The sequence below is a fragment of the Octopus sinensis genome, linkage group LG11, assembly GCF_006345805.1.
Source record: "Octopus sinensis linkage group LG11, ASM634580v1, whole genome shotgun sequence".
In the NCBI taxonomy this organism is placed as follows: domain Eukaryota; kingdom Metazoa; phylum Mollusca; class Cephalopoda; order Octopoda; family Octopodidae; genus Octopus; species Octopus sinensis.
Genome location: NC_043007.1, coordinates 14,154,079 through 14,177,579, shown reverse-complemented (window position 1 = coordinate 14,177,579; position 23,501 = coordinate 14,154,079). Strand labels below are relative to the sequence as shown.

At 39.0% G+C, this 23,501-nt stretch overlaps 2 protein-coding genes across 6 annotated transcripts in view; both read right to left on the bottom strand.

The window, feature by feature from the left end:
- LOC115217552 (UDP-glucuronosyltransferase 1A1-like) overlaps nt 1-23,501 on the bottom strand; it is a 51,415-nt gene that overhangs the window by 8,529 nt on the left and 19,385 nt on the right. For 2 of the 5 annotated variants that reach the window (XM_036507083.1, XM_029787281.2), the window contains exon 2: nt 17,046-17,396. In XM_036507083.1, coding sequence (XP_036362976.1) covers nt 17,046-17,372 — 327 coding nt within the window. In that variant the 5' untranslated portion in view covers nt 17,373-17,396. Of the gene's footprint in view, nt 1-1,870; nt 2,285-9,998; nt 10,788-17,045; nt 17,397-23,501 lie in introns of those variants that run through there. The other 3 variants (XM_036507087.1, XM_036507085.1, XM_036507086.1) reach the window with 3 other exon arrangements.
- Nucleotides 13,899-23,501, bottom strand: part of LOC115217401 (UDP-glucuronosyltransferase 1A1-like) — a 29,069-nt gene continuing 19,466 nt past the window's right edge. The window contains exons 3-4 of the mRNA XM_029787088.2: nt 16,294-16,338; nt 13,899-15,428 (exon numbers count right to left, since the gene is read on the bottom strand). Coding sequence (XP_029642948.2) covers nt 14,983-15,428; nt 16,294-16,338 — 491 coding nt within the window. The 3' untranslated portion in view covers nt 13,899-14,982. The remainder of the gene's footprint in view (nt 15,429-16,293; nt 16,339-23,501) is intronic.

Here is a 23,501-nt window from a genome sequence, read left to right as displayed (position 1 = left end):
TACCTAGCCAAAGACAAGCCCCTGTACCGGCTTTCGTTGACATGGAGAAAGCCTTTGACAGGGTCCCCCGATTCCTTATCTGGTGGTCAATGAGGAAACTAGGGATAGGTGAATGGTTAGTGAGAGCCGTGCAAGCCATGTACAGGGACGCTGTCAGTAAGGTGAGGGTTGGCAACGAGTACAGTGAAGAATTCAGGGTAGAGGTAGGGGTCTACCAAGGTTCAGTCCTCAGCCCCCTCCTATTTATCATAGTCCTTCAGGCAATGACGGAGGAATTCGAGACAGGATGCCCCTGGGAGCTCCTCTATGCTGATGACCTTGCTCTAATTGCTGAGTCACTATCAGAACTAGAGGAGAAGTTTCAAGTGTGGAAACAAGGATTAGAATCGAAGGGCCTTAGAGTCAATCTAGCAAAAACCAAAGTCCTAATAAGTAGAAAGGCAGGCAAACCACAAATCCCTTCAGGTAGATGGCCCTGCTCGATCTGTAGAAAATGCGTGGGTAGAAACTCTATAAGATGTACCCAGTGTAAGCTATGGACATATAAGTGGTGCAGCAGTATCAAAGGAAGGCTAACTGGGAAGATAGTTTTTGTATGTGGCAGATGCTCGGGAGCAATAAATAACACTGAAAATGTACAGAGAATAACTTCCACCACATTCCAGGGAGAAAAACTAGAAGTAGTTGATAGCTTCCGTTACCTAGGTGACCAAGTCAGTAGCGGGGGAGGGTGCTCTGAAAGTGTAGCTGCTAGAATAAGAATAGCCTGGGCAAAGTTCAGAAAGCTCCTACCTCTGCTGGTGACAAAGGGCCTCTATCTCAGAGTAAAGGGTAGACTGTATGACACATGTGTACAAACAGCCATGCTACATGGCAGTGAAACATGGGCCGTGACTGCTGAGGACATGCGTAAGCTTGCAAGGAATGAAGCCAGTATGATTCGATGGATGTGTAATGCCAGTGTCCATACACTTGAGAGGAAAGTTGGACCTAAGAAACATCAGATGTGGTGTGCAAGAGAGATGACTGCGCTGGTATGGTCATGTAATGCGAATGGATGAGGACAGATGCGTGAAAAAGTGTCACAACCTAGCAGATGAGGGAATCTGTGGAAGAGGTAGATCCAGGAAGACCTGGGATGAGGTGGTTAAGCACGACCTTCAAACATTGAACCTCACTGAGGCAATGACTAGTGACCGAGACCTTTGGAAATATGCTGTGCTTGAGAAGACCTGGCAAGCCAAATGAAACCATAATATCATGGCTTATGCCGGTAGTATGACCAGCCTACTTATGCGTTGCTTGCGAAGACCTGTTGAGGCAAGTGAAATCCCAATCAAAATCAAATTCGCTGACGTGGCCAATGACAGCACCTCCTGATGGCACCTGAGCCAGTGGAACATTAAAAGCTCCCCATGCCAGTGGCACATAAAAAGCACCATTCGAGCGTGATCATTACCAGCATCGCCTTACTGGCACTTATGCTGGTGGCACAGGAAAAACAACATTTGAGTGAGGTTGTTGCCAGTTCCACTGGACTGGCACCTGTGCAGGTGGCACATAAAAATTACCGTTTGGAGCATGGCCATCACTAGTACCACCTGACTGGCTCTCGTGCTGGTGGCACGTAAAAGCAACCGCTACACTCTCAGAGTGGTTGGCGTTAGGAAGGACATCCAGCTGTAGAAACTCTGCCAGATCAGATTGGGGTCTGGTGCAGCCTTCTGGCTTGCCAGTCCTCAGTCAAATTGTCCAATCCATGCCAGTATGGAAAGTGGACGTTAAACGATGATGATGATGATGATGATGATGTGAATAAATGAACATTGCCTTTGACAGATTGATCTAAATAGTAAAGAGTTAAACTTACCTACCTTCTCTTGGTTTTCAAGTAAGAAACTGATTGTTTATTACCACGTAGAGAGATGCAGGAACAGCTGTGTGGTTAAGGAACTTGTTTTGCAGCCACGTGATTTGGGGTTCAATCCCACTACACAGCAATTTGGGTGAGTGTCTTCTGCTATGGTCCCAGATTCACTAATGCCTTGTAAGTGAGTTTAATATGTGGAAACTGTGTGGAAACCTGCTATATACATATATATGTGTATGTGTGCATGCGCGTGTGCGTGCGTGTGTGTATATGCGTGTGTTTGTGTTTGTCCTGCCTATCTTCTGCTTGACAGTTAGTGTTTGTTTGTTTAAGCCTCTGCAATTTAGTGTCTAGTAAATGAAACTGAAAGAATAAGAACCAGCTTTGAGAATGTATGTACAGTGTGGTACTGTGTTTGAATGATTAGACTAAATTCTCCAAGGTGGTGCCCCAGCATGGCCACAGTTAAATGCTTTAAATAAATAAAAGATAAAAGATAAAAGATACACCTGACATTGATTTACAGTTCGTTATCTGCCTCTTGAAATTTGAAATTAGGTAAATCAGCTTAGATATGCAGAGAGAAGTGCTGAATAACCAGGGAACTTGTTTTTGTGAATGTTTTTTTTTGTTATTTTAGAGTCACACACACACACCACCACCACCACCACCACCACAACCACCACCACCAACCCCCAAGCCGCCATCGCCACCGCCGCCACCACCACCACCGCCACCACCACCGCCTCAAACTACATCACCATCTTCTTTTCAAAAAGAACACATTAGATAACAATAGTCCTGACATATGTTGAGATGGTCAAGGCTGGAGTGATTTTGATCATATGTCTGAATAACTTGAGTAGCACTGGGACTTAAACAAACAACAAAAGAACAGCAACAACAGCAACAAAAGCTGTGGAGGCACAATGGCCCAGTGGTTAGGGCAGTGGACTCGCGGTCATAAGAACGCAGTTTCGATTCCCAGACCGGGCATTGTGAGTGTTTATTGAACAAAAACACCTAAGCTCCACGAGGCTCCGGCAGGGGTGGTGGCAACCCCTGTTGTACTCTTTCACCACAACTTTCTCTCACTCTTTCTTCCTACCTCTGCTACAAAGCAGAGGAACCTATTTCTTTATTACCCACAAGGGCTAAACACAGAGGGAACAAACAAGGACAGACATAGTTATTAAGTCGACTATATCGACCCCAGTGCGTAACTGGTACTTATTTAATCGACCCCGAAAGGATGAACGGCAAAGTCGACCTCGGCGGAATTTGAACTCACAACGTAACAACAGACGAAATACGGCTACGCATTTCGCCCGGCGAGCTAACGTTTCTGCCAGCTCGCCATGGTGGAACCATGGTGTAACCCACTATGGTGTAGTAAACTTTCAGACCCTAGTCTAGATTGCGAATCCTCTGTACCCCAGGATGGTTCAGCTCTCCACCCGTTAAAAGCCACCATTTATGGAATGAGGATAACAACGTAGCTTTTGTGCATGTGCAACTGCCAGTCTATTGCATGTGGTGGGTGGATCTTCAAGTTGCAGCACACATTCTTCGTAGCTTAGAGTTGGCTCGAATTAGAGATTATTCTTTGTGGGTAATGACATGAGTCTTGATTAGAAGAAGAAGAAGAAGAAGAAGAAGAAGAAAAGGAAAAGAAAAGGAAAAGAAAAGGAAAAGAAGAAAAAAGAAAAAGAAAAGGAAAAGAAGAAGAAAAGGAAGAGAGAAGGTGGTGCCCCAGCATGGCCACAGTTAAATGCTTTAAATAAATAAAAGATAAAAGATAAAAGATACACCTGACATTGATTTACAGTTCGTTATCTGCCTCTTGAAATTTGAAATTAGGTAAATCAGCTTAGATATGCAGAGAGAAGTGCTGAATAACCAGGGAACTTGTTTTTGTGAATGTTTTTTTTTGTTATTTTAAAAAGAAAAGAAGAAGAAAAGGAAAAGAAAAGGAAAAGAAGAAAAAGAAAATAAAAGGAAAAGAAGAAAAAAAGAAGAAGAAAAGAAGAGAAGAAAAGAAGAGAAGAAAAGGAAAAAGAAGAAAAGGAAAAGAAGAAGAAGAAGAAAAGAAAAAAAGAAGAAAAGGAAAAGAAGAAGAAAAGGAAAAGAAGAAAAAAGGAAAAGAAAGAAAAAGAAAAGAAAAAAGAAAACGAAGAAGAAGCAACAGCAGCTGCCGGATTGACAACAACAGCGGTGGCGGTAGCAGTGACCTGAAATCAAATTCTGCAGAAGTTGATTCTATTATTTTCTGTCAGAGCATGAGTAGTCATCATTAAGAAACACACAAAAGCCGTTTGATTCACTTCAGTGAACAGGTCGCGGATTTTAGCGACGAAAATATTTTGACAAATTAAACTTAAATGTTGAAGTGAATCGAACGGCTTTTGTGTGTTTCTTAAATGGCTTACAAACACCTTCCACGCTGCAATTGTTATATAAATATATTCATACATATAAGAATTTTTTGCGTAATGAGATAAAAAACCAAGGCTGTATAGATATTAGAGCATTTTTAGATAAATGCTCTATCTATAACCTTCTATCTAAAAATGCTCTAATATCTACACAGCCTTGGGTTTTTTTATCTCATTATGCAAAAAATTCTTATATACATACACTGACATAGAACCAACGTTGAACCCTTTATTTGCAATATTACCGAATCTGGAACTTAACTATGGTCTGTCTATAGCACTTATTCAGCATTACCTGACACCTTTGGGTCTCAATGACACCGCTTTCTCTTATATATGTGTGTGTATGTATGTATATATATATATACATATATATAACGGGAAGCTTTATGAAAATAGACAAAAGACGAAGGAAGTTTTATGGAAATAAACAAAAGACGAAGGCAGGTGGAATACAAACAAACAATTGTATTAGTATGGCGCTCAGGAAATATAAATAAAACAAGTCTTTAACGTTTCGAGCCTACGCTCTTCAACAGAAAGATACACAGAGAAAAAACACAGAAAGAAGGAGAGAAAAAATATGCGTGCAGAAGCTAGCGAATCAACATGGCGATCTGATTTCGGACAGAAGTCAAAGATCAAACATGAGACGCAAGAGCGAAATTAGGGGAGATAATAGGGTTGAATGACCTCACTCCAACATAAGAGTGTGTGTGTGTGTGTATGAGAAGAGTGTGTGTGTGTGTGTGTGTATGAGAGAGTATTAGTGCGTATGAGAGGTCTGGACGTGTGTATGTATATATGATGTGATGTGTAAAGTCGTATGGTGTAGTGTAGAGAGAGGAGAGGAGGGGGAGGTAAGGGGGGATAGGGGAGGTGGTGAGGGGGGAGAAGAGGAGGGGGAAGGGGAAGGGGGAGAAGGAAGAGGAGGGGAGAAGGAAGGGGAGGAGAAGAGGAGGGGAGAGGAGGAGGGAAGATAGAGGGAGAGGGGGAGAGAGAGAGAAGGGGAGTGAGGGAGCAGAGAGAAAGAGGGAAGGGGAAGAGGGAAGAAGGAGGGAGGGAGAAAGAGGGAAGAAGGGAAGAGGAGTAGGGGTGAAAGGATGAAGGACTGAAGAGAAGTAGGGGTCGGGGGGAGGTTAGATGAGGAGGGGGGAGAGTTGAGACCAAATGGCGTATAAGAGCGAAGAGAGAAGATTAATTCCTGTTCACGGCGCAAACGGGAATCCGGATGGCCTCTGTGTAAGGACAAACCGAACACAGACAGGTGTTGCAAGGAGTGACCGATGGAGCAGAAATGGCGTGAGACCGGTGTGTCGTTCGCAAGGCGGATATCACGAAGGTGTTCCGCGAACCGGTCAGCCAAGCGGCGTCCCGTTTGTCCGATGTACAGGGAATGGCAGAGAGAGCAAGAGACGCAATTAGATAATATTGCTGGAGGTGCAGGTGAAGGAGTTGATGATGCGATAGGGTCGATGATGGGTGCCAGTGAGGAGAGTGGTGTTGGAGAGGTAAGGGCAAGTGCGGCAACGTGGGCGGGAGCAGGGGAACGAGCCAGGTTGGGAGGTAGGGTCAGGGAAGGAGCTATGGACCAAAAGGTCTCGAAGGTTATGGGCTCGTTTGAAATAGGGGAGGGGTCGGTTAGGGAAGAGGTGTGAAGTGGACGGGTCGGACTGGAGATGACGGAAAGCTCGAAGAATGGTGCGTTGGAGAGGTAGGGTCGTGGGGTGGTAAGTGAGGGGAAAAGGGAGGCGGGAGACTACAGGGCGGGTTCGGGGAGAGAGAGCAGATACACGGTCCACGGAACGTGCTCTGGCAAGGGCGGTGTGGATAGTGGTGAGGGGGTATCCAGGTAGGATGAAGTGGTGAGCCATACGTTAAGACTGAGTCTCAAAGTCATGGTCGTCACTACAGAGCCTACGTAGACGGAGGAATTGGGAATAGGGGATGGAAAGCTTGGTGTGTTCTGGGTGGGAGGAAGAGAAGTTGAGGTATGAGTGTGAGTCTGTGTGTTTGTAGTGAATGGAGGTGGTAAGAGTGGAGTGAAGAATGCTAACCGAAATGTCGAGGAAGGAGACAGAGGTGTAGGAGATAGTGGAAGTGAAGTGGAGGGCTGGATGGAAAGATTGAACGAAAGAGAGGAGGGAATCTAGATGTTCACGGGAGAGTGAGGTGGCACCGAAAATGTCGTCAATGTAACGACCATATAGTTCAGGAGTGGGACCAGTGAAATTAGAGAATATTTGGGCCTCAACATAGCCAACGAACAGGTTCGCATAGTTGGGGCCCATTCGCGTTCCCATGGCCACTCCCGAGACCTGATGGTAGAACTCGCCCGTGAACGAGAAGCAGTTAAGAGTAAGGACAAGTTCGGCCAGACGAATGAGTGTGGAGGTGTTAGGCTCAGGGTTGGAGCGGAGGTCAAGAAAGTGTTGAAGTGCCTGCAGTCCTTCGTGGTGAGGGATAACGGTATAGAGGCTCTGAATGCCCATAGTAAAAAGGATTTTGGAGGAGCCGGGAGGAAAGGAGAAAGAGTTGAAAAGCCGGAGAGCATGGTTGGTATCGTGGATGTGGGAGGGAAGAGATGCCACTAGGGGGGCAAGGACACGGTCGAGGTATTTAAAGATGAGCTCCGTGGGGCAGTTACAGGCGGAGACGATGGGGCGGCCAGGGTTGTTGGGTTTGTGGATTTTGGGGAGGAAGTAAATGGTGGGGGTACGTGGGGTTCGCACAATTAGGTTGGATGCGGTGTGGGGGATGCAGGAGGACGAGATGAGGTCGTGGACAGTAGAGGATACCGTCTGTTGGTAGCTACGTGTGGGGTTAGAGGACAGAGGAGAGTAGAAGGAGGTGTCATTGAGTTGGCGGAGAGCCTATATATACACACAATAGGCTTCTTTCAGTTTCCATCTATGAAATCCACATACAAAGCTTTGGTCAGCCTGAGGCTATAGTAGAATACATCCTAGATTCCACGCAGTGGAACTGAACCCAGGACCATGTGGTTGGGAAGCAAGTTTCTTACCACACAGCCATGCCTGTGCTAACACCATTAAAGGAATCACATCTTATTTGCACCTCATCACTATATAATAATGCTTACAAATTTTAGTACAAGGCCCGGCCAGCAATTTTGTGGAAGAGAACAATTACTTTGACCCCAATGCTTAACTGGTACTTATTTTAAGGCCCCGTGCCCCCAAAAGAATGAAGGACAAAATCAACCTTGGCAGTATTTGAACTCAGAATGTAAAGATAGGTGAAATGCTGCTTAGCATTTTTGCACAACAGGCTTAACAATTCTGCTAGCTCACTGCCTTTCATCTCTATATAATAATGAAAATAAATGCGCCCTTTTAAAGCCTAGCCAGGCTCGTGAGCCCGGTTTCCCGGTTTCTATGGCGTATGTGATCCCCAGCTGGATGGGACGCCAGTCCATCACAGCGTTACTCATTTTTGCCAGCTGAGTGGACTGGAGCAACGTGAAATGAAGTGTTTTGCTCAAGAACACGCGTCGCCCGATCCAGGAATCGAAACCACAATCTTACGATCATGATGCTGACACCCTAACCACTAAGCCATGCGCCTCCACCTCTCTATATAGTATTGGGTTCAAATTTTAGCACAAGGCCAGCAATATTTAGGGGGTTAGGTAAGTCAATTACATGGGCCTCAGTGCTCAACTGGTACGTATTTTAATGACACTGAAATGATGAAAGATAAGGTTGACCTTGGCAGAATTTGAACTCAGACCATAAAGATGGACGAAATACTGTTAAGAAATTTTGCCTGACATGCTAATGGTTCTGTTAATTTAACGTCCGTTTTCCATGCTAGCATGGGTTGGACGGTTCAACCAGGGTCTGGTAAGCCATGGAGGCTGCACCAGGCTCCAGTCTGATTTGGCAGTGTTTCTACAGCTGGATGCCCTTCCTAACGCCAACCACTCCATGAGTGTAGTGGGTGCTTTTTACGTGCCTCCGGCACAGGGGCCAGAGAGGGCTGGCAAACGGCCACGATCGGTTGGTGCTTTTTACGTGTCACCGACACGGACGTCAGTCAGGCGATGTTAGTAACTGCTACGCTTGAATGGTGGTTTTATGTGTCACCAGCACTGGTGTCTAGCTGATATAAATGCTGGTTGCTTGATTTCTCCAGTCATGCTTTACATTGTATAGAGTGAAGAGAGAGAGGGAGAGAGAGTATAATAGAGATACAGAGAGAGATAGTAGAAGAGGTGCAGGACGAGTGCATGTACTGGGCTTGGTGGCAGGCAATGAATAAAGGAAAGCTAAACATGGTGAGAGAGAAAGAATCATAGAAAACAGGAAGGAAGAGAGGGAGTAAATGAGGTAGTAGTAATGGGGTGAATTTAACGAAATGAGAAATGTGTTTTATTTAATAATATTATAAGGTAATACATATTTGCTTTTTGAAAATTAAATATTCATAGGCGCAGGAGTGACTGTGTGGTAAGTAGCTTGCTAACCAACCACATGGTTCCAGGTTCAATCCCACTGCGTGGCACCTAGGGCAAGTGTCTTCTGCTATAGCCCCGGGCCGACCAATGCATTGTGAGTGGATTTGGTAGACGGAAACTGAAAGAAGCCTGTCGTATATATGTATATATATATATATATATATATATATATATATGTATGTGTGTTTGTGTGTCTGTGTTTGTCCCCCTAGCATTGCTTGACAACCGATGCTGGTGTGTTTACGTCCCCCTTACTTAGCGGTTCGGCAAAAGGGACCGATAGAATAAGTACTGGGCTTACAAAAGAATAAGTCCCAGGGTCGAGTTGCTCGATTAAAGGCGGTGCTCCAGCATGGCCGCAGTCAAGTGACTGAAACAAGTAAAAGAGTAAAAGAGTAAAGAGTATAGATGCACATATGGCTGTGTGGTAAAAAGCTTGTTTTCCAGCCATAAGATTCTGGGTTTGGTCCCAATGTATTATGCTGTGAAAACTTTGGAAAAGACACAAAAGAAAGACAATTTTATTCTTTCTAATAAATTTGCAAAATTTTTTTACCAAGGAAAAAAATCTCTTTATTGAAAAGTAATGGTTTGAAATTTTGTATAGAATTGTAAAGATTAATGGCTTAAACATTTTTTTTAATGAAATATTATCAGGTGGATATTTTGTATGATTAACCAGATACAATATTAATGAAATTAATCAAGCTTAATATTTTTCTTTGTAAAATGTAAATAACATTTTCGAATGACAATACTCATCATTAATGTTAAAATAATGAAAATCATAAATATTACTAAATATATATCCAGCATGAAATATTGATAAAGTGGCATAGTTTGACAAGAAGATCTTAAATGATCTCCACCGTATTTTATTACGTGGTCTATATACCTCGCACCTTTAGCTGCTGGGTGTTCTGGTTGTGACCGATATATTTCACTTGCAATTTTTATTTTAGCTTTATATTTTGGATTCTCAATCAGTTCATTTATATTTGATACAAGTTCGTCTTTACTGTAATTAAACAAATCCATTGATATACCATATCCCTTGATGTGTATTCGATGTCCATTATGATATTGTTCGGCAAATACTGGGAATCCGAGCATTGGAACTCCATGATAAAGAGCTTCAAACTGACCATTATTTCCACAATGTGTAATGAAGAGTTTTGTTTTTGAATGACCCAAAAGATCATTTTGTGGCAACCATTTTGTGACAAAGATGTTTGGTGCCAATTGTTTTGCATCTGGCCGTTTCCAAACGACGCTATATTTTATTTCTTGAAATGCCAGTTCCATCTTTGCAATGACTTCCTTTGGTAACTCTTCCAAAAAACTTCCAAACGAAACAACGATAATCCCATGATTAGATTCATCGACAAATTTACGTAAGTCCCCTTTCAATGCAGAAGCTGGTCGGGTTGAAATTCCACCGATGGATACGACATTAGGAAGTGTCGGAATTGGATAGTCCAGTACTGTGTCTGTCTCAATCAGATATAAATCAGCTTGCTGCATCAAACTCGTAAAAGTTATATCAGGCTTTTGTGGAGCAAACGTTTTAACACTTTTCTGTGGAGCTCCATTTAGTCGTCTGAAATATGCAGACATCGTTACGAAACTGTTTTCAAGTCTGTCGTAGAAATTCATTTTATCTGAGTTAATAAGTCCCTGGTGAGGAAATGTTGACGGCAGCCAGGGTGTTCGACTGATAGCATAATGTTGAAAATTAAGTCCTTGAAATACATATGGAATAGATAATCTGTATGGTATGATAGCCAGACAGTTACTCATAAACACATAATCTATCACTGCGATTGTGGCATTGACAGCTTTCAATGACTGAAACCAATCTTCATCGAATAATAAGTTATCACAAATAACGTCCATGATTTCTTGAAGCTGCTTAAATGTTACATTTGAATCTTTATAAAGTAGCTGCATTCCCTTTTCCGTAAATGTCAGAAGGTTTGGGTCACTTTTCATTTGCATAATTTTTACTCTTTGTATGTCTTGAAATGCTCAACGAGGTCTTCGGTAATGGGCAAGTAACTTGTATGAGAAAATTTACTCAGTTCTCTGCCCATAGAAGCCAAAGCCTGTACATGACTAAAGAGGGGCCACGACAGTAGAAGTACGTTGTCAGCCTCAGCAACTTTATTCTTGTTCCAAAATGCCAGATAGTATGCTGCTAAATAGAATTTTCCGCATCATAGTCATTTTGCAACTTCTTCAAATATCTGAAGGTATTATAAAACATAATAATTATTATTACTAAAAATTATTGAAAAAAAACAAAAAAACCCACAACGATATAAATAAATGAGAAAGGAACAAACCTAGGATCTTTTCGGTTTGACCGGCTGTTTTTAAAAATAATATCCACGTAACTAAACACTTTTAAACTTCGTATATTGGTAGAATGTGTTTAAAAAACATCTTTTTCTCTTGGCTTTATTGAGAAAATTCTATGGTTTGTAAGATATTTGTTGTTTTTTTTCTTCAATTTCTGCAATTTCAACCAATCAGTGATGTCTATTGAGGTGAAAACATTCTGTGCCGTATGAATTTGTCCTTCGTTTAAGAAACAGATTGGGTTTATTTACATTTCTGAAGAAAAAAAGATACCCTTCCCCCCACCCCTAACCCTAATCCTAACTAACCCTAAACCTAAAACAGATTGAAATGCAATAGATCGATACTAGGGTCATAATTATGGGTGACAATTTCATATGACACCGCAAGAAAAACTGCCGGTCAAACCGAAAAGATCCCAAACCTATTTCAACATTTTAGTCATACAAGAGCTTAATCATGAATCGAGGAGATTGCAAAGTCATTCTGTTATGATAGAAAGGGAAGATCAAGAAATGTTGCAGCATGCATCGATTGATAGCATTATCATAAATAGCTATTATCAGTATTATCTTTATTAAGCAAAACCGTTAGAGCTTCAGGAAAACTGCCTTGCAGTATTTCTTCCAGCTGTTTACACTTTGAGTTCAAATTCTTAGCTGGCTGAACGCTGTGGCTGCCCATTGTTGAAAGCGTGTCAGTCCTCTATTCAACTTCGCTCACAAGGTGTGGGTCAACTCAAGGTGTTACACATTCATATCTATGTGTATACGTAGGTATGCGTATGTATGAGTGCATCCCCGCTATCGGCACTATTTGTTAGTAAACAGTATGAACTGCGAAGGCGGATACGCACAATGTGTATCACTCCGCTGTATATCGACAGTTCGAAAACAGGTTAAGCAAAATAAACACGTAAAACAATAACAATGCCTTCATTGAGTTGTCTATCACCCCATCACGAACGAAACAATGCATAACACAAGGCTATGGAAAATGACATTTGTCATGTGACAGAGTTCCAGTTAGTTACACACCTGCAAACATGCATAGTATGTGTGTGTGTGTGTACATGTTTGTGAGTGAGCATGTGTGCATGTTGCACTTTGCGTCTGTTTACAGTGGACCCTCTCTGAGAATCATGAGCTACAATCAGCGGTACCATTGAACAAACCAGTTGCTTTGTGCTTTTCAAGATGTGTGGCAATAAGTTCCTTTACTTGAAAAACAGGTAAAGGTTAGCAATAGGAAGAGCATCCAGCTGTAAAAAAATGCGGGTGAGAGAGAGAGAGAGAGAGAGAGAGAGAGAGGTAATAAGAGAAATAACTGGAGAGTTGTACTGCAGTAAAGGAGACACATGATTGCCTAGCTGGAGGGAAGAGCAAGAGAAGGAGAGAGAGAGAGAGGTCAAAAATGTGTGCAGAAACGTGCATATGGCACAGTGGTTAAGAGCGCGAGCTACTAACCCCAAGATTCCAAGTTCGATCCAGGCAGTGACCTGAATAATAATAATACAAAATTTTGTATTAATAAAAATAACACCATCAAAAAATACCTTAGGAATGAGAACCCAGGTTTGAAATACCCCCAAGACACCTGATGAAGGCTGGAGGATATATCAGCCGAAATGTTGTGTTAACAACAAACAAGTTGAGGACAAATGTCTGTCACCTGTAAATAATGTAGGAGTGGCTGTGTGGTAAGTAGCTTGCTAACCAACCACATGGTTCCGGGTTCAGTCCCACTGCGTGGCACCTTGGGCAAGTGTCTTCTGCTATAGCCCCGGGCCGACCAAAGCTTTGTGAGTGGATTAGGTAGACGGAAACTGAAAGAAGCTTGTCGTATATATGTATGTATGTGTGTGTCTGTGTTTGTCCCCCTAGCATTGCTTGACAACTGATGCTGGTGTGTTTACGTCCCCGTCACTTGGCAGTTTGGCAAAAGAGACTGATAGAATAAGTACTGGGCTTACAAAAGAATAAGTCCCGGGGTTGATTTGCTCGACTAAAGGTGGTGCTCCAGCATGGCCGCAGTCAAATGACTGAAACAAGTAAAAGAGAAAGTAAATAAGAAACAGGTGTGCTTAGGAAGAGGAAGTACATGGTTACCCAGCCAGAGAGAGAGAGTTAAGGAGAAAGAGGACAGAAAGAGGTGTGCAGCAGTAAAAGTGATACTTGGTTTGTCAGCCAGAGGGAAAAATAAGGGAAAAAGAGAGTGGGTGGGAGATGACAGGAATGCAAGTGAGAGTAGGAGAGAGATGGCAGCGAGGTGCTAGGGTACACTTGCAAGGAACAGGGACCAGAGTATTGATGGGATGGTAGAATAAGGAAGAGAGAAATAAATGGTTGAGGGTGCTGGGTCATACCCCTGTGGTACAGAGGTCAGGGTATTGCCAAGAAGTGTGAGGTTGGGGAATGCTGTGACTGGTGAGTATCTGGGTGGGTGGGTGGTGGTGGTAAACAACGACACAGTAAGAGCACCTACAAAATTGAAACTGCAAGTTCAGCTAGCAGATGAACAAAGAATATTGCTCAGAAATAATAAGGTTATATATGGCTGTCAGTGAACGACACATGAGAACAACATTGACAGAATTCTTTTCATTGTGAATTGCTGATGAATTTGCAAAAACATTATTTATGCTTAGGTACCCATGTATTTCACTTTGAACAGTAATAACAAAGAATAGCAAAAAGAAAGCAAGGAAAAAATTTGAAGGCTGTGTGAATATTTTCAAAGAAGAAAGATTTGGTTGTGTTTATGTTGTCACACCAATGGCAGGAGAACTGTTTTATTGCATGAAGTTTTGAGTTTATTACATGAAGTTTTGAGGGCAAATAACATTTTTTCCTTCACCATTGTGCATCGACATATTCAAGTAGAAGTGGTTTTGACCCAATGGGTCACAATTACACCGAGTGTATATATACATATGTGTAAGTGGTTTTGTTTGTGTGTGTGTGTGTGTATGTCTGTAACTTAGTGGTTCAGGAAAAGAGACTGAACTACCACATTGGTAGAAGATTTAGAAAAGTGTAGAAGGAGTCACTGCAGGGGTGACTAACATATGCAGAACTGAGGCACAACAGTTCTCCACACGTACATAAATGTTGTCTGAATACATTTGGTACAACTGTGATTTGATATTCTTTTCTACTCTAGGCACAAGGCCCGAAATTTTGGGGGAGGGGGCCAGTTGATTAGAACGACTCCAGTATGGAACTGCTACTTAATTTATTGGCCCTGAAAGGATGAAAGGCAAAATCAACCTCTGTGGAATTTGAACACAGAATCTAAAGACAGACAAAATACCGCTTAGCATTTCGCCTGACACGCTAACGATTCTGCCAGCTTGCCACCTTAACTTAGACCTGATATTGAATAGCTACTGTAACCTGTAACCAACTGGTAGCAGTATTTGTCACAGTGGTAGAGATGGTGGTAGTGTTAGTGTTAGTAGTAGTAGTAGTAGTAATAGTAGTAGTAGTAGTTAATATCCACCTATTCCGTTTTATATTCTGACAATCGAAATGTTAAGTAATATTATATTGAATAAGAATATTTTGATGAGATCAGTCAGTTTTAAAAATTCTTCCTGCAATAGACACAAGGCCTGAAATTTTGGTGGGAGAGGCCTAGTCGATTACAATGACACCAGTGTTCAACTGGTACTTATTTTATTGATTCCTAAAATATGTAAGGCAAAATCGACCTCAGCAGAATTTGAACTCAGAACATAAAGACGAATGGCAATGCTGCTAAGCATCTTGTCCAGCATAGTAACAATTCTGCCAGCTCATTGCCTCACCAGTCAGTTACAATAACATTGCTTCTGTTTATTCCGTTTTCTTCTTTTTCGCAAAACAACATCGATAACATTTTAAAACCACAAACTTAACAACCAACACAACAGCTATGATTATAGCCAGAAATGTAGCATAGATATCCAGCATGAGAAATTGGTAAAGAGGCATATTTTGAGAGGGTGATCTTAAATAATCTCCGCCATACTTTATCACATGGTCTACATACCGAGCAGCCCTTTCTGCTGGGTGTTCTGGACGGGAATGAAATATTTCACTGGCAAGTTTTATATTAGTTTTATATTTTGAATTCTCAATCAGTTCGTTAATGTTTGATACAAGTTCATCTTTATTGTAATTATATATATCCATAGAAATTCCATATTCCTTTACGTGCATTTGATGGCCATTTTGAAACTGATCTCCAAATACTGGTAATCCGAGCATTGGAACTCCATGATAAAGAGCTTCAAACTGACCATTATTTCCACAATGTGTAATGAAGAGTTTTGTTTTTGGATGACCCAAAAGATCATTTTGTGGCAGCCATTGTTTTATGAGGATGTTTGATGCTAATTGCTTTGAGTCTGGTCGTTTCCAAATGACATCATACTTTATTTCTTTAAAAGCCTTCTCCATTTTCGCTATATGCTCTTTTGGTAACTCTCTTATGTAACTTCCAAAGGAAACAACGATGATTCCATGCTTAGACCTTTCAACAAACTCCTTTATGTCACCTTGTAGAGGCAATGCAGGATGAGTTGCTACTCCACCAATAAATACTTCAGAAGGGAGACTGGGTTTTGGATAACTGAGTAACAGATCACTCTCAGTTAAGAATAACTGAGCTTTTCGCAAAACGCTTTCAAATGGTATATCATTTTTTTCTGGGGCATATTCCTCGACACTCTTTGATGGGGAAACCATGGGGAAAAAGATAAAGAAGCTGCATGTTAAAAGAGTGTTTTTAAGCTTTTGGAAAAATGTCATTTTATCAGAATGTGCAAAACTGAGAAGTGGAAACACAGCTGGATTCCAAGGAACTCTCCTTAAAGAAGGTGGTCCAAGAGCCAGACCTTGAAATAGAAATGGAATTGATAGCCTATATGGGACAATAGCTAAACACTGACTAAAGAAAGCAGAATCTACAATTGCTAAAGAGGCATTTAGTTCTTTTATAGAATGATACCAATCATTGTCTAAGAGGAAGTTGTCACACATTTTTTGTATCAGCTGTTTTATTTGAAGCCAGCTGCCTTCTTTCTTTCTTGAAAAGAATTTCATAGATAACTCAATAAATCTGCTTACATTTTGGAACTCCATGATAAAGAGCTTCAAACTGACCATTATTTCCACAATGTGTAATGAAGAGTTTTGTTTTTGGATGACCCAAAAGATCATTTTGTGGCAGCCATTGTTTTATGAGGATGTTTGATGCTAATTGCTTTGAGTCTGGTCGTTTCCAAATGACATCATACTTTATTTCTTTAAAAGCCTTCTCCATTTTCGCTATATGCTCTTTTGGTAACTCTCTTATGTAACTTCCAAAGGAAACAACGATGATTCCATGCTTAGACCTTTCAACAAACTCCTTTATGTCACCTTGTAGAGGCAATGCAGGATGAGTTGCTACTCCACCAATAAATACTTCAGAAGGGAGACTGGGTTTTGGATAACTCAGTAACAGATCACTCTCAGTTAAGAATAACAGCTTTTCGCAAAACGCTTTCAAATGGTATATCATTTTTTTCTGGGGCATATTCCTTGACACTCTTTGATGGGGGAGCCAAGGGGGCAGTGATATAAAAGCCATATGTTGCAATAGTGTTTTTAAGCTTTTGGAAAAATGTCATTTTATCAGAATATTTAGAATCAAGTACTGGAAACACGGCTGGATTCCAAGGAACTCTCCTCAAAAAAGGTGGTCCAGTAAACAAACCCTGAAATACAAATGGAATTGATAATCTATATGGGACAATAGCTAAACACTCAGTAAAGAAAGCAGAATCTACAATTGCCAAAGAGGCATTTAGTTCTTTTATAGAATGATACCAATCACTGTCTAAGAGGAAGTTGTCACACATATTTTTTGTCACCTGTTTTATTTGAAGCCAGCTAATTTCCTCTGTTCTTAAAAAGAATTTGATTGATAATTCAATAAATGAAGTTACATTTTGGTCTTCTTTAATAGGAATGAACTTAATACCATCTTTATTCTTGAAATGAGTTATCAGTTTAGGTGGTAATGAGAAGTAACTTGTGTGGCCATATGCCTTTAATTTCATCGCTGTATGAATTTGGTTTTGAACATGACTGAAAGCGGGCATTGAAAGGAAAAGTATATTATCAGCTTTGCTTTGTTGGTTTATTGATAATAGACTTAAATAGAAGAAGCTGAGTTTGAATGTTCTCATTGTGTTCATCTTTCTCACTGGATATTCTGTGACCTAAACAAAGAAACAAGTATCATGTTATTTACTGAATGACAATTATGTCCATAGCTGTACAAGAAGCAAAATGCTCAGCATCCAAGATTTAAATAACTATATATAAAAGAAAGTCACAATTGAAAACAGATCCAACTTCAAGAGATCAAAGTTATATCCATTAAAAGGAAATTGGCTAACAAAAAAATGCAGTTCTATACAGTAAAATGCAAAAAAGTACAAACCACCAAAATCTATATTTAAAGTACAAGCAAGACAAGATATATACTTCTTCTGTAACATTTAAAGATGAAACAGAATGTCTTTATTACGCAAAATTGAATTTTAAGAGAGAATGTTACTGATATAAATATAAACTGGACATTAATAGACGATGTTAACCTTTTCATAAATGGTTCCAAGATATGCTCCCTGTGTACCGCAGAAAAATATTACTTGTCTCCATTTTGAATAGGAATATTCCTATCCAAAATGGAGACAAGTACCAACACTTTCTTGTGGCAAGCTTGAACAATTGTGAAGATCTCTTTATGTGAAAGCATTGGCAGCCCTGTTAACCCACAAATAAAGAGATTTATCCACCAATGCAGTGTTGATCACTCATTCTCACTGTTTGATATAAATGAATATATATATATATATTTATAAACACACACACACACACACACATATATATAGTTAATCCAAACATGAAAACACAACGCGAGGACGTGGAACAAGTATAGTGTTACTGTTTGCTCAGAAAAGGAAGAAGGATGATATAACGTTTCGAGTAGAGCTCTTCATCAGAAACATAGGAAAAGGAAAGATGCAAGGAATGGAAGACAGAGGAAAAAAAAATCGCCAACGGTACACATGCGGTCTCATTTTGTATGTGTTTATATATGTATATCTATATATATAAAACTCAACTTGTGTGTCTGTGTGTGTATCTGTGTGTGGGTCTGTGTGTTTAACTTCCCGGCACATCTCCTCCTAGCCAACAAATCGTAGAACCACCAAAAATGGGTCACTTAAAGTTTAGGCGAATGAAAATTGAACTGTGCTATTTCTGTTCCGAAATTCATCTTGCAAGTGCAAAAATCGATAATGTGTTTGTTTAGGCCTTGAATAGTGAACTTTACTCAGTCACCTGTTTGACGTGAACTGTGTTCACCACGCGTGCAAGCATGCGTAAATTGCATGAAAAATAAAAAATCAAGATATAAAAACGAATCGCCGTAAACATTGTAGAAATTCGGCAAAAAAAGGAATTTTCAGGATGTAGCCCGGAGGTTTTTTTCCTATTAATCGTTTGGACTTTGTGAACACATACCAATTGTTTTCATAGCATTTTTAACGCTTTGAATCAAATGTGACCATTTTGCGTTGAGTCTGCAGTTTGAATCACTTTAACCAAATTTTAGCAGGCCGGATTTTTGATCATCACGATACATCGCCAGCGACTCTCTGAAACTCTCCCCTGAAATCCCCGTTGAGCCGGGCAATACTGCTAGTATATATATATATTGACAAACATTTATATATATATTATATATATATATAATATATATATATATATATATATATATATATATATATATATATATATATATATATATATATATATATATATATATATATATATGTGTGTGTGTGTGTGTGTGTATGTGTGCATGTGTGCGTGTGTGTGTGTGTGTTTATAAATATATCATCATCATTTAATGTCTATTTTCCTTGCTGGCATGAGTTGAATGATATAACTGAAAACTGGTAAACTGTGGAGCTGCACTAGGTTCCAATCTGATTTTGCAAGTTTTCTACTGTTGAATACTCTTCCTAATGCCAACCACTCCAAGAGTGTTGTGGGTGTTTTTTTTTATGTGCCACTGGCATAGGTGCCATTGACCTGACACCGATATTGGCCATGAATACAGTCTCATTTGGCTTGGCAGGGGTACACAAGCATGTCATATTGCCAAAGGTCTCAGTTACCTGTCACTGCTTCTATGCAGCCCAATTCTTGAACGGTACTTTCTATGTGTCAGATGGTACTGGCATCGGTCATGACTATGATTTAACTTGGCTCGACAGGTCTTGACAAGGACAGCATATCGCCCAATATCTGAAGGCTGCATTTAGCAGGCCACTTACAAAACACTGGCATCGGCCATGGCTATGATCTTACATAGCTTGACGGGTTTTCTCAACATTAAATCTTTAAATCTGTAAATTAAAGATTTAATGTTATGTATAAATGCACTGTGCACACCACACTGCACAGTTCTACTAGCCATTACATCAGGTATACAATTAATTTTAAGTAGAGATATTCTGGATATCTGAATTCATCTAAATATGAGGAGCAGAGCAAATCCACATCCTTAGGCAACCACATACACCACCTGATAAGAAAATACCATATAGGATAACCTGGGTCATAATAGACTTTGGTGTCCCATACCAAGGCTAGTGCTCTGCATGTAGACTCTGCTTTAAGGAAGCCCTCCAAATATTAATTCATGATTTATTACAATTACTTAATAGACAACACAAAGTATTCTCTTCTTGCAAACATAAATTTTATTGTACCTTAAGTTTTTCCTCAGGTCCAAATGCAAGCAAAATCAACATGCATGACACCTGACTCTCTACATTCACAGTCGTAACAATATACACATTTCCTTCATCTATAAATATTTATTACCTCAACATATGTATCTTCGAAGTACATTAGCCGTATGAGTCTTGTTAATTGTTTTAATTTTTAACTTTTAATTTTAATATATTCCCTCTCTTTAAGTTAGGCATCTATTTCTAGCATTTTAGATCTCTTTACTAACCACTGAACCAAAGTTAAATATCCTTTCCGACCATGCTGAACCAGGAATCCATCTATCTCTCTAATTACAATTTAATAGCCATAAATGCCTTTCTCCTCTATTTTACCAAAACCTTAACCCCTGACCTCTCACCCTGAACCTACCCTGATGAAGAATAATACCATCCTTTTATCTTTATTTTTCTTTTATTTTCACTCTCATTCTTTTTATTTCCATTACTTATCCTCATTACATTTTTATCTTTCATTCATTTCTACTACTCTCTCTTCTCTTCACTCACCGTCCCTTCTCTCTGATCTATCTGTCTATCATGATGTCTGTCTCTCTCACATTACATATCCATGCACACCATTTTTCTTACACACTGACCACTAGATCTATTCCTTCAATCTGAATGCACCATTCAAAATACTGCCTGGAATATTTGGGAATATATGTAAGGGGCTATACCTTTATGGCAGTATGGACTAACCTCAATACCCTCTAGGACAAGACGAACTGTAAACATTATTCTTCTATATACTGTGAAATCTCTGTTTGGATCTTTCCTGCATACACACCTCTCTGAGGATCAAATACCAAGTGTATAGAGTTGTTGACCCATTATTGGGTTACTACAGAAACAGCTGTAAGACATTAATTATTTCTACTTCTCCATTTTTGATTCACCTTACTTTAATTAAATATTCTAAATGACCTGAGCCACTCAGCCTGCCTTGGTTTTGCTTTCCATGCTAGCAGTCCAACCCATGCTAGCATGGAAAGCGGACGTTAAACGATGATGATGATATGATGTATATCTATCTATATACACATTTATATATATATATATATATTATATATAATATATATGTGTATATATATATTATATATATATTATATATATTATAATATATATATATGTATATATATATGTAATATATATATATAATGTGTATATATATATATATATATATATATTATATATATATATATATGTATATATATATATATATATATATATATATTTATGTATATATATAATATATATATGTATATATATATGTTATATATATATATGTGTAATATATATATATATATATATATATATATATATATATATATGTAATATATATATATATATCTATATATATAATATATATGTTATATATATATATATGTATATATATATATATATTTGTGTATATAATTAATTAATAAGGGTGAGAGAATTAGATACTAATTTAATAGTATATCTATTCAACAACCAAGTGGCCTAGTGCTCCGAGAAACCTGGATTATTATAATATTTTATAATATATTATAATATTTTTACAAATAAATATAAGAGAGTGGTCACTATATGGCTCACTCTAGCACCAGTTAATCCAAAGGTTCAACCACAAAAATACATGTTTCCCATGAAAGTCAGTACGATTGTTAGCTCACCGGACAGGGCAATAAAAAATAACAAAAATACAGATTATTTTGGGACAATTGTTTCGCTATTAATGAATTAAATGTAATTTTACTTACAAAAAAATCCACTGTAGCTCGTCAGCCAAAACTATCTGGATGAAATCCACTCAATCACATGCCAGATTTTACCATAACGATAAATACGCATGTGGTTCAATTGATTACATCCGACGTTATATTCAAATGCCCCAACTAACAGCGCGCCAACTTTTCACGGAACCAATACTGCATTTAGAAATAAATGCAGCATAATTATAATTAATTAATAAGGGTGAAGAATTAATACTAATTTAATAGTATATCTATTCAACACCAAGTGGCCTAGTGCTCCGAGAAACCTGGATTATTATAATATTTTTAATATATTATAATATTTTTACAAAATAAATATAAGAGAGTGGTCACTATATGGCTCACTCTAGCACCAGTTAATCCAAAAGGTTTCAACCATAAGAAAAAAATACATGTTTCCCATGAAAGTCCGTACGATTGTTAGCTCACACGGACAGGGCAAATAAAAAATAACAAAAATACAGATTATTTTGGGACAATTGTTTCGCTATTAATGAATTAAATGTAATTTTACTTACAAAAAAATCCACTTGTAGCTCGTCAGCCAAAACTATCTGGATGAAATCCACTCAATCACATGCCAGATTTTACCATAACGATAAATACGCATGTGGTTCAATTGATTACATCCGACGTTATAATTCAAATGCCCCAACTAACAGCGCGCCAAACTTTCACGGAAAACAAATACTGCATTTAGAAATAAATGCAGCATAATTATAATTAATTAATAAGGGTGAGAGAATTAGATACTAATTTAATAGTATATCTATTCAACACCAAGTGGCCTAGTGCTCCGAGAAACCTGGATTATTATAATATTTTATAATATATTATAATATTTTTACAAAATAAATTAAGAGAGTGGTCACTATATGGCTCACTCTAGCACCAGTAATCAAAAGGTTTCAACCACCAAAATACATGTTTCCCATGAAAGTCAGTACGATTGTTAGCTCACACGGACAGGGCAAATAAAAAATAAAAAAATACAGATTTTTTGGGACAATTGTTTCGCTATTAATGAATTAAATGTAATTTTACTTACAAAAAAATCCACTTGTAGCTCGTCAGCCAAAACTATCTGGATGAAATCCACTCAATCACATGCCAGATTTTACCATAACGAAATAACGCATGTGGTTCAATTGATTACATCCGACGTTATAATTCAAATGCCCCAACTAACAGCGCGCCAAACTTTCACGGAAAACAATACTAGCATTTAGAAATAAATGCAGCATAATTATAATTAATTAATAAGGGTGAGAGAATTAGATACTAATTTAATAGTATATCTATTCAACACCAAGTGGCCTAGTGCTTCCGAGAAACCTGATTATTATAATATTTTATAATATATTATATATTTTTACAAATAAATATAAGAGAGAGGTCACTATATGGCTCACTCTAGCACCATTAATCCAAAAGGTTTCAACCACAAAAATACATGTTTCCCATGAAAGTCAGTACGATTGTTAGCTCACACGGACAGGCAAATAAAAAATACAAAATACAGATTATTTTGGGACATTGTTTCGCTATTATATGAATTAAATGTAATTTTACTTACAAAAAAATCCACTTGTAGCTCGTCAGCCAAAACTATCTGGATGAAATCCACTCAATCACATGCCAGATTTTACCATAACGATAAATACGCATGTGGTTCAATTGATTACATCCGACGTTATAATTCAAATGCCCCAACTAACAGCGCGCCAATGGACTAGATATACAAGATAAAGCA